Source organism: Dermacentor variabilis, chromosome 2 (assembly GCF_050947875.1).
Source record: "Dermacentor variabilis isolate Ectoservices chromosome 2, ASM5094787v1, whole genome shotgun sequence".
Lineage (NCBI taxonomy): Eukaryota > Metazoa > Arthropoda > Arachnida > Ixodida > Ixodidae > Dermacentor > Dermacentor variabilis.
Genome location: NC_134569.1, coordinates 110,501,406 through 110,513,613, shown reverse-complemented (window position 1 = coordinate 110,513,613; position 12,208 = coordinate 110,501,406). Strand labels below are relative to the sequence as shown.

Below are 12,208 nucleotides of genomic sequence, written 5' to 3'. Positions count from 1 at the left end.
ATCAATATAATAAATAAAAAAACACTTATTTGAATAATTACTTACCAAATGTAAATGTTTTAATTAAATTTATAGTTTTTTCAGTCTCACATTTACGTTAACTTCGGCTGTCCTTGTTCGGTTGAATTAACATAAGTTAATCCCAGAAGCCTTTTCGGCTGCCTCCTTTAAACTCTGCAGGTGAGGTTCCGTTGTATCTGTTTAAATCGGTTATAATCATGCTTAATTTAGCAGCACAATTGCTAAAAATCTATCATTTGGTTTCTTTGAGCTACTTACTTCTCTAATAAGATAAAATTACAGTGACGAGGCTTACACTGTCGCTGTTTTAATGCATCTCTGAACTTGTGTTTACGAGCCGTCATAGCCGGTAGCTGATATTCCTATCTTGTGTCGTTTTATTTTCAGCGATGGGATTACACTACAAATTGGCCGTAGGCCTTGAAAAGGGCCACAGAGTCACGAAAAATGAATCCAAGCCGAGACCATCGCGGCGAAAGGGCGTAAGTATCATTGCTTCTGCTGATTCCGGGCCCCCTCTTTTTGCTCATGTTGCACACTAACCGCTGTTCCGTCCTTAAACAGGCCCTGTCAAAGCACACTAAGTTCGTCCGCGATCTCATCCGGGAGGTTTGCGGATTTGCACCTTTCGAGCGGAGAGCGATGGAGTTGCTGAAAGTGTCAAAGGATAAGCGTGCCCTCAAGTTCATCAAAAAAAGGGTAAGCTCCTATCGCGATGTCCCGCATTGCGAGGCTTTGGTGGTTACATGATGAAAGTTCGTCTGTGTGGTTTTTCGGAAATACAGTGGTGCGCACAGCTTTCACGGTAATTGGCTGCACCGGGTTAATGCTTCGAGCATTAAGCCGCGAGAAGCATGTCGAGAGGCAGCTGGTGCACAAACTAATTGCGTCCCAATTTTGTTCGCGCGAGCCTGCTCTTGCTAGATGCGCCTGTAGTTTAGCTTGGAGGCATTGCTTGCTGGGGCTGGTTTCACTGGTTAAGTGAAATCGTTGGAACTAGTTTGTAGAACCAAGTGTAGTGCAAAATATTTATTTGCTGAACAATTATTTCTTTAGGAAGGCATTAATTCCTTACGACAGTGTCGAACGATTATGTTAAATGCATATTGATTTCCTAGGATAGGTACATTCTCGCGGCCACCTTGCTGTATTTTGCGGTGTGCGTTTTATGTGAGTATTTGAAACGTTGTTGGCAGTCTTGCATGTTCGTCAAAAAGGCATTTTTCTTTTTATGCCAAATACTGTGCCGGTGCCATATAGGACATGTGTTAAGGAATTCGGATGCTTGTCAAGGGACGAGGTTCACTCTGTTCCCTCTAATACCCTGTTAATATATGTTGTAGAAAAATGATGCCAGTTCTTACAATACAGGGGGGGGGGGCAGAAAAGTCTGGGTATTTATGAATGCGCGTTGAATCTTATTGCAAAAATTTGGAAGACTTTCGCACTGAACAAATGCCAGTCGTGACTACAGTCAGTACTTATGTGGTTATGACAAAATGTGTGTGTAATTACTGTCCATTTAATGATTTTACATGGCAACATGCTGCAGTGACAGCATTATGCGGTTGTGGGTTTGACTCGTAACTGCATTTTGACGGAGCCTATATTCAAAAGAACTCATATGGTCAACATAAATTTTGGAGGTCTCCAGTACAGCATTCCTTGTAATCTACTGTACACCATTGCAATTTTTTAATATGCGAGCACTGCCCGTACGGCCTTGTGGCAGTGAGGGGAGCAGTATGCATGGGCGCGAAAGCCCACTTACAATGCAAAAGTATGCTGTTGTGGTGGTTGCTTCAGAAGGGCCCCTCGCTGCTGCAAGGTGAAAGGGGATGCAGATACACAGAACTTGCAGAATAACTGTAGTCGCAGGAAAGCTAGTTGATAACAGAATGGTCCAGTTCTGGAAACCATACACAGAAATCTTGCCACAAGTTTATACATTGTGGATGATCTATGTGTTTCACAGCTAATAGCGCATGCAGCCTAATGTGTTGCACTGTATTCTGCTCAGAGTACAATAACTGTTAGCAGCAGTGTCAACGCAATATCAAGCAGTGGGTCTGAACAAGTGCTGTCAGGAGGGGGGGGGGGGAGAATTGAAAGTTTGAAAAGGGCAAGATGGAAGCAGCAGCGGCTGAGTTAACAAATTCTGCAGATAGCTATGCACAGACAACCCGCCGTGGCAGCTCAGGTGGTCAAAATTTCCGGAGTCCTCCACTACGGCATGCCTCATAATCAGAAAGTGGTTTTGGCACGTAAAACCCCATAATTTATTTGATGCACAGGCAGCAGAGGCTAAATGTGACATCGCTTGCATTGTGAAATCAAACAGCACAAGGAAGGCTGCCAGAGACAAAGCCCAAGAGATTCTGAGCATCAGCTAATCACTTAAGCAGCAGTTTTGTTTTTTGGCATTACTGTAGATGCATGGTCATTGAAAATATGATGGCTTGGCCTTGAAATTCTGAAAATCCTTGAATTCCTTGGTACAGAAGCGGCATGAATCCTGCACCTACTTCTGCTTAGAAAGACAACTAATCGAAAGGCACATGTTCTGAAATAGATCTCCAGTGTCTAGTGACATAAAAAACTCTGAACTAGCATATTGGAAGTTAGGGTGCAGTTGAGAAAAATTGTATTTAAGGTCAAGGCAGCTGTCAGATGTATACAGTATGCAACAAGGAAAAGCATTAGATGTGTTCAGTGAAGGCTGGGAAAGTGTGCTGTGCAGTAACAATTTCATGCGTGGCATGCTTCCAAGGCTCTGTGAAGGCATGATTGCTATAATTTATATCCGGTTTGCATTCAACTAAGTTCCAGGGGAAAACTTGTGCGATGTGGCACTTTATTACTTTATTTCATAAAAACACCTCTAGAATGCTTGTCTTCACGTTGGATCACTGGAGAATCACTCAGGGTCCTATTGCATTTAAAACAGCAATGGTGTAGTCCCTGTGTAGTGCGAGAAAAGGCCAAAGTTGTTTGGACATGTGGGTTGGGTCAGAGTGAATAAGAATTGGGACGTCAAAAAAAAAAAAAATATGAACGGCATTGAATTTTCCATTTACTGGCTTGCAGTGATTAGCAGTGATGTGGTATGTGAATTTTACAAACGTATACTGGTACTGAAATTATAGCCTACCATGGCATGCAACTTGCAGTGGCATTTTAACCCAGTGTTCTTTTATGGTCTCCTCTGCAGTTGGGCACCCACCTGCGTGGCAAGAGGAAGCGTGATGAATTGAGCAACGTTCTGTTGGCCCAGAGGAAAGCACAGGCTCACAAGGAAAAGACTGAGCACAAGTGAACACCCCATTGCGCCATGTAATAAACCTTGTAAAGAGAATGTGCATACTTTTTGTTGTATGCATGTCTACCATGTGCGCTGTGATCTGAGGAGCTTTGGCAGAGCACACGATTAACAACCTTTCTGCAAAAACTAATTACTGTTGGAAGATTCGCTTATGTTGGTTGTATCAATTGAATGCTGCTGCATGGGTAGGGCAATGAATGGGCCAGAAAAAAAGCATACGCCTTAATTTTTTTGTTCTTGCGTTCGACCAGAGGTCTCAACTTTTTGGCCAGGGTCCTGGATTGGCGACCACTGGCGGTGTTGTGGACTGGACAATAAAAGAATGAAATATTACCGAAAAACTTCGTAATCGTGCTGGGCATAGGCAAGTGCTTTGTTCCAAATAATCGGCGTTTCAGATTTTTTTAGATTTTAGATTCATTTACTTGCCGAAGTGACTTGAGAGTTAAAGGGCCCTTCACCAGGTCTGGTCATTTTAAGCTGACAAGCGCAGAGCGTACAATGCGTGCCAACGATCGTGTTTGCAAAGCATCGCTATGCGCCGTGGAAAGGTCTGAAATTTAAATCCGAACGCAGTTTTCTCGCGGCCGCTGCGCTCCAAGCCGGACAGTGACCTCTCGCGTCCCTGTGCCTACTTTCTCGGGTCCATGATTCCTTCAGTGGGCACACCGGCTGGCAGTTCAACATCACGATAAACCCATTCTTGCTTTTCACGCAGATATTGCTACTTGGAACGACAGAGACTGCCTCTTCAACGAATGAAGCATTGTGTCGAGTGTCGAGACTGTTCTCACTTGAACAGTCTGCGCACAAGAACTGCTGCATTAAGTTGACACCAACAGCTGGACACCGCCCCCTTTGACGTCATCGTCTTTACCCTACATAAGGAACGGCCCGGTCTGGGATTCCTTCAGTGGGCAAACCGGCTGGCACTCTAACAACACAATGAACCGATTCATGCTTTTTACGCAGATTAGTTACAAATATGGTTCTGTTCGAACGAGTGATTGTTGTTTCATCCAGCTGGTGTGCCCTCACAGTGTGTGTACATTATATTCACACTTGCGGAATGTTTTTGTCGCTCTTCTCATGCTCTGCGGGGACGTTGAGTGTAATCCTGGGCTCAGCCCTACTGAGGAACTGCTTCGCCAGCTATTCAAAGGACAGAAAACCATGTAAGAACAGTTGGGTGCAATAGAAGTTAAGTTAAACAGGTAGAAGAATCTGTCTACTGTAAAAGAACTACGCTCTTAAGATCGCCAGTATGGAAAGCACTGTCCAGTCTTGAAAGAAAACTGGTCGACCTTGAGGATAGAAACTGCTGCAATAATTTTCTCATTTGGTATTAGCAAAAAGGTGTATGAAACTTGGGCACCGCTTTCTGAGACAGTGGTGAAACTATTTCAGGACAAGTTGGGCATACAGGTCTCCTCGATTGAGAGATTCTATAGGCTAGGGTGCAAACAAGCAAACAAATCTCGGCCAATAATTCTTAAACTGTTCGACCACTGCGAAAAAGTGAATATACTTGATTAAGATTGTCACAAATTTAAGGGAGGGGAACTCTGTCCGAGGATTTTTCTGCTGCTGCAAGGACAATTGGAAAACTGGGCGAGTGTAGCTGAGGACAGAAAAGAAGGCAGGAAAGTAAAACTTTTATACGATAAGATTAGGATGACACGTTTCAATGGGACAGCACTTTTATGAAAAGGGTTCCAATCGTTCAAGAAAGCCGCAGTCCAAAATGAACACAATGAATAAGTGATTGCCCAAAAAGATGTTCTTGTGCATCAATGTCGATGCCCGAAGTATAGCGAACAAATGAACTTAAACTAAGTTATCTTAGCACATCACCCTCATGTTGTACTAATGGAAATGTGGCTGCATCCAGATATATTTGACAGTGAAGTAACACCGTGTAGGTTATATTTTCCGGAGTGACGGTAATGGTCGCTGTGGTGGCGTCTCAATAATATACAAAGAATTTCTGCCAGTATCAAGGTTACCAAACATTGTCGGGCTGGAAAGTATAATAGTCGAAGTATTCCCTGAGGAATTTCATTTAATCATTGGAGGATTTTGTCGCCCACTGAACTCCAATACATTCGTAGAAAAGCGTAATAAATTCTTATGCCAAAATGAAACCCATTCTGCTAACTTGTTGACAGGGCATTTCAACTTTCTGTCAATAAATTGGTTAGCCGATACTCCAGAGGCTTTCACCAGTGCCTGTCAATCGTTCCTCGACGTGGTGCTCTTGCATAATCTGACTGCTAGTCACTGGGCCCACCAGCGTACAAAATTGCTCACAGTCAACTCTGGACCTCTTCCTTGTTACCGCCAACCTGCTACGCCATAAGCCCCATGTGAATGCCTTAGAAGGAATATCAGACCACAAGATGCTAAATCTAACCTTGAAACTGCACACTACACCAAAGCTTCAGAAGAAAGAGACTGTTATTTCCTTGTTCTCACGTGCAAGTGACGTCGATATTTTTGATGAACTATACAGTTCTTTTTCTTATTTTTCTTGTTTGTATGAATCACATAGTTCTGTTGAGCACATCTGGGCTTTCTTCAAAGACTTAGTTCACCGATGCATAAATGATTTCGTGCCAAGAAAACGGAAAATAGTGCGCACCAACAATTCATGGATGACAAAAGACATTGCGCATCTGGGGCGTAAACTGAAAAAAGCAAGACGTCGGCATACAAAACGTATTTCACCGACCACAACCGATATTTCCGCACTACGCCAGTCGTTACCGTACTCTATCAGTAAGGCTAAACACTATTTCCACACTGTGCGTATGAAAAACTTTATTGTCTTATCTCCAAGTAAGTTCTGGGCAATAGAGTTTCAGAATTGGGGGCGCAAGGCACTGGGCCCCCAAGCCGCGTTGCGTCGGTTGCTCTTGGGTTTAGATGAGCAGCAGAGCACCATGGAGGAAGGAAACTGAGGAGAGGCCCTACACCCTCCGCGCGCTAGGAGAAAAGTGTGGAGGAAGTGACGTAGTACGTTCTTTTTTTTTCCTGGTTTTTTATTTCTTTGCCGTAGCGGCCACGCCTTTCGGGCCACAATGGCGGCTTTGTTTTGGTTCTGTGCGCTCACACGTGTTGCTCCGTAGGTTTCGTACCGTGGCAAAGGCGCCGTGCAGGCAGGTTTGCGTTGGTCTTCGTGTTTTGTTGCGCTGCGTCATATGGACCGTGCTCTCCCGGATGTTGCTGTGGCCAGGTGGGACAGGAGGAGCTAAAATTCGTGAAATGAACGCGCATGCAACGCTGTACGCGATGTACCGCGCCACGGCAATTGCTACGGACGAAGGAATATCCGCGGGTAATTTTGCCCTTTTTCGCGGAATCATGCTAACGTGCTAACGATTGCTTAGTATTGCTGCGGTTGGTTGGTTACAAACTTTATTTCTACTATTTACAAGAGAGCTGTGAGCTGAGCCCTAAGGGCCCAGCCCTTACAAAGTCTAGGGGGCGGTCCCTAGTCCGGGACCCCCGTGGCTTCTGCAGCGGCTTTGGCTCGGGCCACCAGGGCACGTTGTTCCTGGAGGGTTGAGCAGCCGAGCAGGGTGGCCTCCCAGTCCTCTCGGGTAGGGTGGGAGTTTGGGGGGAAAGCAGGGTTGGAGGGGCATGCCCACACCATGTGGTATGTGTCCGCAAACACCTCCCCACAGTGCGGGCACTCGCCCGAAAATGCCGGGTTGAAGTGTTTCAGCACCGCCGGGCACAGTACTGTATTTGTGTAGAGACGGAGAAGCCAGCGCTCCTCCGTCTTATTGAGGCCTTTGCAAGGGGGGAAGTATCGGCCGTGATTAAGCTGATACAGCTGTATGATTTCTTTAAAGGTGATTGCCGGTTTGAATTCAGGGACCTCGTCGACGGGTGATAGAGGCGACGCCCGGAAATGAAGCGCGCGGGCTGTAGCGTCGGCTACTTCGTTCCCCTCTATTCCCTGATGAGCTGGGGCCCAAATAATGGAGCGCCGGGGTTGGAATCCCTGGTTCTCACATTTCTTAAGTATTTGGAAGGCACGATATGAAATTTGGCCTTGTTCTATATTGCGGCAAGCACCCCTCGAATCAGTGATGATGACCCGAGACGCTGGATCTGCGGCAGCAAGCGCGATGGCCACCTCCTCCGCGTAAGTAATATTGGGGGCCCGGAAAGTGAGACCATTAACGGGTGTGTTTTGATGGACGACTGCCGCCGTAAACCAACCCCCGTGGTGAGGGCCGGCAGCGTCCGTATAGAATACTCCCGGGCGATCTCCATATGTTCTGGTGATCCTTGTAGCGTGCGCTTGGCGGCGGCCCTCGTGAGTATCTCGTGTCACGTTATAAGGGAGAGGGTTTACCTGTAAGGTGAGACGCCATGCCTCTGGCAGTGAGACTCTGGGTTCCGTGTGGGTTATATATCGGATGTGCAAGCGGGACAAGAGGCGGCTTCCCGCTGGTGTTTTGCTCAACCGCAAGAATTGATTGTTAAGATGAGCCTCACGCAGTTCCCCAAAACTATTCGTCATCCCCAATTCGAGGAGACGTTTGTTGGACGTAGTTATGGGAAGATCGAGGGCTCTCTTATAGATTTTGCGTAAAATCACCTCAAGGGCGTTTTCATCGCATTTGCGTAGGTGGAGATAGGGTGCCGAGTAGAGTATTCGGCTGGTTACGAATGCGTTCGCTATAGCCGCAAAGCGTCTTTGCATCGCAAGCCCCCCTTTTTATTGGATACCCTGCGGATCATACGACCCACTTGGTCCCCCACCTTACGGAGCTTTTGAATAGTGGTATCAATTTTGCGGTTCCTATGTATGTAAAGGCCCAAAACTCGGATCTCGTCGCGTTCCGGGATGGGGCCTGTACATAGGGATAGGTTGAGTTTAGTGGTGCACTTCGGGTTGGGTCGTAAGTGCACAAATTCCGATTTGGTCGGGGAGCATTCCAGGCCGCATCGACGGGCATATTCGTCCACAATAGCCGCCGCATGCTGCAGGTTGGCCTCGATTGTTCCAACCGATCCGTGAGTAGCCCACAACGTGATGTCATCGGCGTACAGAGCATGCTGCACGCCTGGGACCTCACCCAGTAGGGCAGGAAGCTTCATCATGGCCAGATTGAAAAGGAGTGGTGAGAGTACTGCTCCCTGCGGGGTACCTCGCGTACCGAGCTGGTACGGGCCATGTTCCGTGTTTTGTATCCGGATAAAGGTTTGGCGGTCTGTGAGGAATTGTTTAATGTAGTTGAAGGTGTTGAATCCACAGTCTACCTGGGATAAGTGGGTTAGGATGATTTCGTGCGTGACGTTATCGAAGGCACCCTTTAGGTCTAGCGCAAGGACTACCTTACCATCACTAGGGTGTTCGACTGGCTCGAGAATCTCCGTATGAAGTTGTAGTAGGACATCCTGCGCGGACCTGTGTGGGCGGAAGCCGTACATGGTGTCTGCAAAGATGTGTTGGGTTTCTAGATGGGTGGACAATCTATCCCGTACCATAGACTCCATCAGCTTTCCCACACAAGAGGTGAGGGAGATGGGCCGGAGATTGTCTGTGTTTATGGCTTTTCCTGGTTTAGGGATGAAGGTGACTAACGCCGTTTTCCAGTCAATGGGAAGAGGGGTGTCACCTAGCCAGATTGCATTAAAGTAAGTGAGGAGCTGCTCATAGGCTGGGTCGGGGAGGTTGGCTAGAAGCTTTACCGTTACCTTATCCCTGCCCGGAGCTGTTCCTCGTTTCATTTTGGCAAGTGCCGCTTTGAGGTCATGAAGCTGGAACGGTCGATCCAGCTCAGCGTTCTCAGAGCCTGCATATGAGTACGCGTGACCTCGGGCATCCTGGTGTGTAGAGAGATATTTCTCTCTGAGGGAGATAGCCAGTGCGGCTGTGTCTCCGTTAAAGTTGTGGATCACTCGCTGGAGGTGTTTATGGGTTTCTGTCCGGGTGTTCGTAGGATCAATTAGGGCGCGGAAAAGACGCCATGTACTCCGGTTCGACATTTGTCGAGCGGCCGTATTGCATCGGTCTACCCAGTTGGAGTCGGCGAGCTGGGCCGCGTACTCTGCCGCCTCCTGGGTGAGTTCGGCGATGCGAATTTTGAGTTTACGGTTGTGTTTTTGCCGGCGCCATCGGCGGACAAGGCTGTGCCGGGCCTCCCAGAGGTGAAGGAGGTGGTTGTCCACCGCCGGATTCGCCTCAGAGAGCTGAACCTGCTGTTCAGTGTCTGTGAGTTGCGTGATTAGCTGTTGTGACCAGGTGGTGTACCCCTGTTCCACTATAGGTTGTGGGTTGTTGTAGTTGGAACGAAATTTTGGCCAGTCTGGAAGAGTTGCCTTGTGGTGAGGACGAGTGAGGGGTGAAGTGCGAATTGTGGTCGTGAGAATGCAGTGGTCGCTACCGAGGGTTTCCTCGGTATTGTGCCAATCTGCGTATCTTATGTTTTTAGTAAATGTTAGGTCCGGGCAGGTATCCCGAGTCACGGAGTTCCCAATCCGGGTGGGTTTGGCAGGGTCCGTGTGAAGAGTGAGGCCCGGCGTAGACGCAAGCTCTGCCAGCTTTCGTCCGCGTTTCTCTTCGCGGTGGTAGCCCCATAATCGACTGGGGGCGTTGAAGTCCCCAACAATTATGAGTGGTTCCCTATTTGCCACCTTTAGTGCCCTGCTGAAGAGATCAGCAAAAGTGACGTTTGGTAGTTTTGGTGAGCTATACACATTTAGAATGTGAAGCGGGGGATCGTGTTTTTGAAGCGGAAGAAGGGTGACCATCGCATACGAAAAAGCTACATTACAGTCCAGGTCCACCGGAGAGGCCGTATAATTTTTATGGACACAGATACAGCTATGTGCGTCCTGCTGATAGCTTATGTAGTTCGTGAAAGTGACGCCCTCTCCCGGCTCTTGGAGGGCTACTACAGCAGGAAGTTGAGGGAGGGTTGTAATTATTGCTGCGGAGCGCGCGGGTCCGAGCAGCACGGTTGCGCGCAGCGCGGTGTGGTTTCTCGAGAAATGTAAACAAGAGAGGAGAGCTGGCACGATAGGCGGAGCAACGCCGTGAGCAACGCCAACTTCCGGCTTCACTTTAGCTTCACAAAGAGTGACGTCAGGGCCTCTCCTTAGTTTCCTTCCTCCGTGGGTCGAACGCAGACAGCGTTGGGTTGAGCGCTCGGGGCGCCGCGCCGCAGTGTGGAAAATAGACAGGTGCTTGAAAGCAAAAAAAAAGAAAAAAAAAAAAGAAAAAAGAAGAAGGAATCTTTTTTCTTACAAGTGAAAACGAACAGAATGCATTTTTGAGCAAAAAGAGCGAACAATGTAAGAAACGTAATCACTGTGTTAGTACCGGTTAGTATTACAAATTAAGTGTGCGATGCTCTTAGTTGGTGTTTTCTTGTGTCGCGCTGCGAAAAAACTGAGTTCACTCGCGTGAAATGGCGAAAATCAGTTGAAGTAAATAAAGTTTGCTCTGCGACCATCTGCTGTACGTCATCACTGTCACCCGCGAGGGCGGCCCAAGAAGGCTTGGGGGCCCACGCTAGTTTTCGATTCTTGGGTCTTGGGCTAACGCGAACGCAAGAACCCAAGACTGGCTTGGGTTCTGCGCATGCGCACTTGTGGCGCGCAATTTTCTTGGGTCCCCAAGCCGCTTGGGCCCCCAATTCTAAAACTCTCTATTAGAGAGTTTTAGAATTGAACTCGCACCACGCAAGAAATCGGTGCTTGGCCTCTCTACAGATAGCGCGACTACGCACGACAGGTTAGAAATTACACAGGCGCTCTACCAGTACTTCAGTTCGGTATTCACACATGACGACAGTTTCACACCACAATCCTATTCCATTGTTGATTCACCTCCTATCACTGACATTTGTATAACTGAGGAAGGCATGTTAGCTCTTCTGCTCAACTTGGACACCAAGAAGTCGCCAGGTATTGATGAAATACCCAACACCTTTCTAGTCCGGTATGATGAGCGGTGTGCAAAGTACTTCCCCATAGTTTTTAAGAAATCGCTAAAACGCTCAGAGTTGCCGTCAGATTGGAAATTCGCAAAAATCGCTCCGATTCCTAAAGAACGAAATCCGTCAGTGCCTTCTTCTTACAGGCCGATTTCTCTTCTGTGCACTTCCGCAAAATTGCTAGAACACATCATCTGTAAACACATAACCAATTTTCTCGAGGAGAATCACGTTATTGATAACCGACAGCACGGGTTCATTCGCGGTCTTTCCACTATTACGCAATTGATTGCCACTGTCCAAGACTTCGCAGCAGCATTAGATAGGCAAAGTCAAGTCGATATCATTTTTCTTGACTTCGAGAAGGCGTTCGACCGCGTATCACATCAAAAATTATTGCTGAAATTAAAACTCATATTAAAACGTGATTGCCTTCTCTCGTGAATTGAAGCCTATCTTTCGCACAGAAGTGTAGTTGTCGATGGTGTCCTTTCCGATGCGGTCCCAGTGGATTCCGGTATTCTGCCAGGGCTCTGTCCTAGGTCCCCTTTTCTTTCTAGTGTTCATTAACGACACTGCTGAAAACATACATACATGCGACTGTTCGCAGATGATTGTATAATTTATCAAGAAATTTCTAGTCCTGACGATCAACTTCTTTTAAGCGATTCCCTATCTGCAATGAAAAATTGGTGCTCGACGTGGCCAATGACTGTGCATTCGAAAAAGACCGTAGCAATGACTGTCACACGTAAAAAGAATCCTTTAAGTTTTACATATCGCATAGCCAACGAACCTGTCTTAGTTGTAATTACCTTTAAATACTTAGGAATTCACATAACCTCTGACCTTCGATGGAACGCGCATATCTCGTATATTGAAAAACAAATGCCCTAAGACAACTGCA

At 47.1% G+C, this 12,208-nt stretch overlaps 1 protein-coding gene across 1 annotated transcript; it reads left to right on the top strand.

Annotated features, from left to right (window-relative positions):
• Positions 1-78: 78 nt before the first annotated feature.
• On the top strand, positions 79-3,376 carry RpL36 (ribosomal protein L36). The gene is made up of 4 exons (XM_075681679.1): positions 79-180; positions 409-503; positions 586-720; positions 3,233-3,376. The coding sequence occupies exons 2-4, from the start codon at positions 411-413 to the stop codon at positions 3,335-3,337; spliced, it is 333 nt and encodes a 110-aa protein (XP_075537794.1). The 5' UTR covers positions 79-180; positions 409-410; the 3' UTR covers positions 3,338-3,376.
• The last annotated feature ends 8,832 nt before the right edge of the window (positions 3,377-12,208 follow it).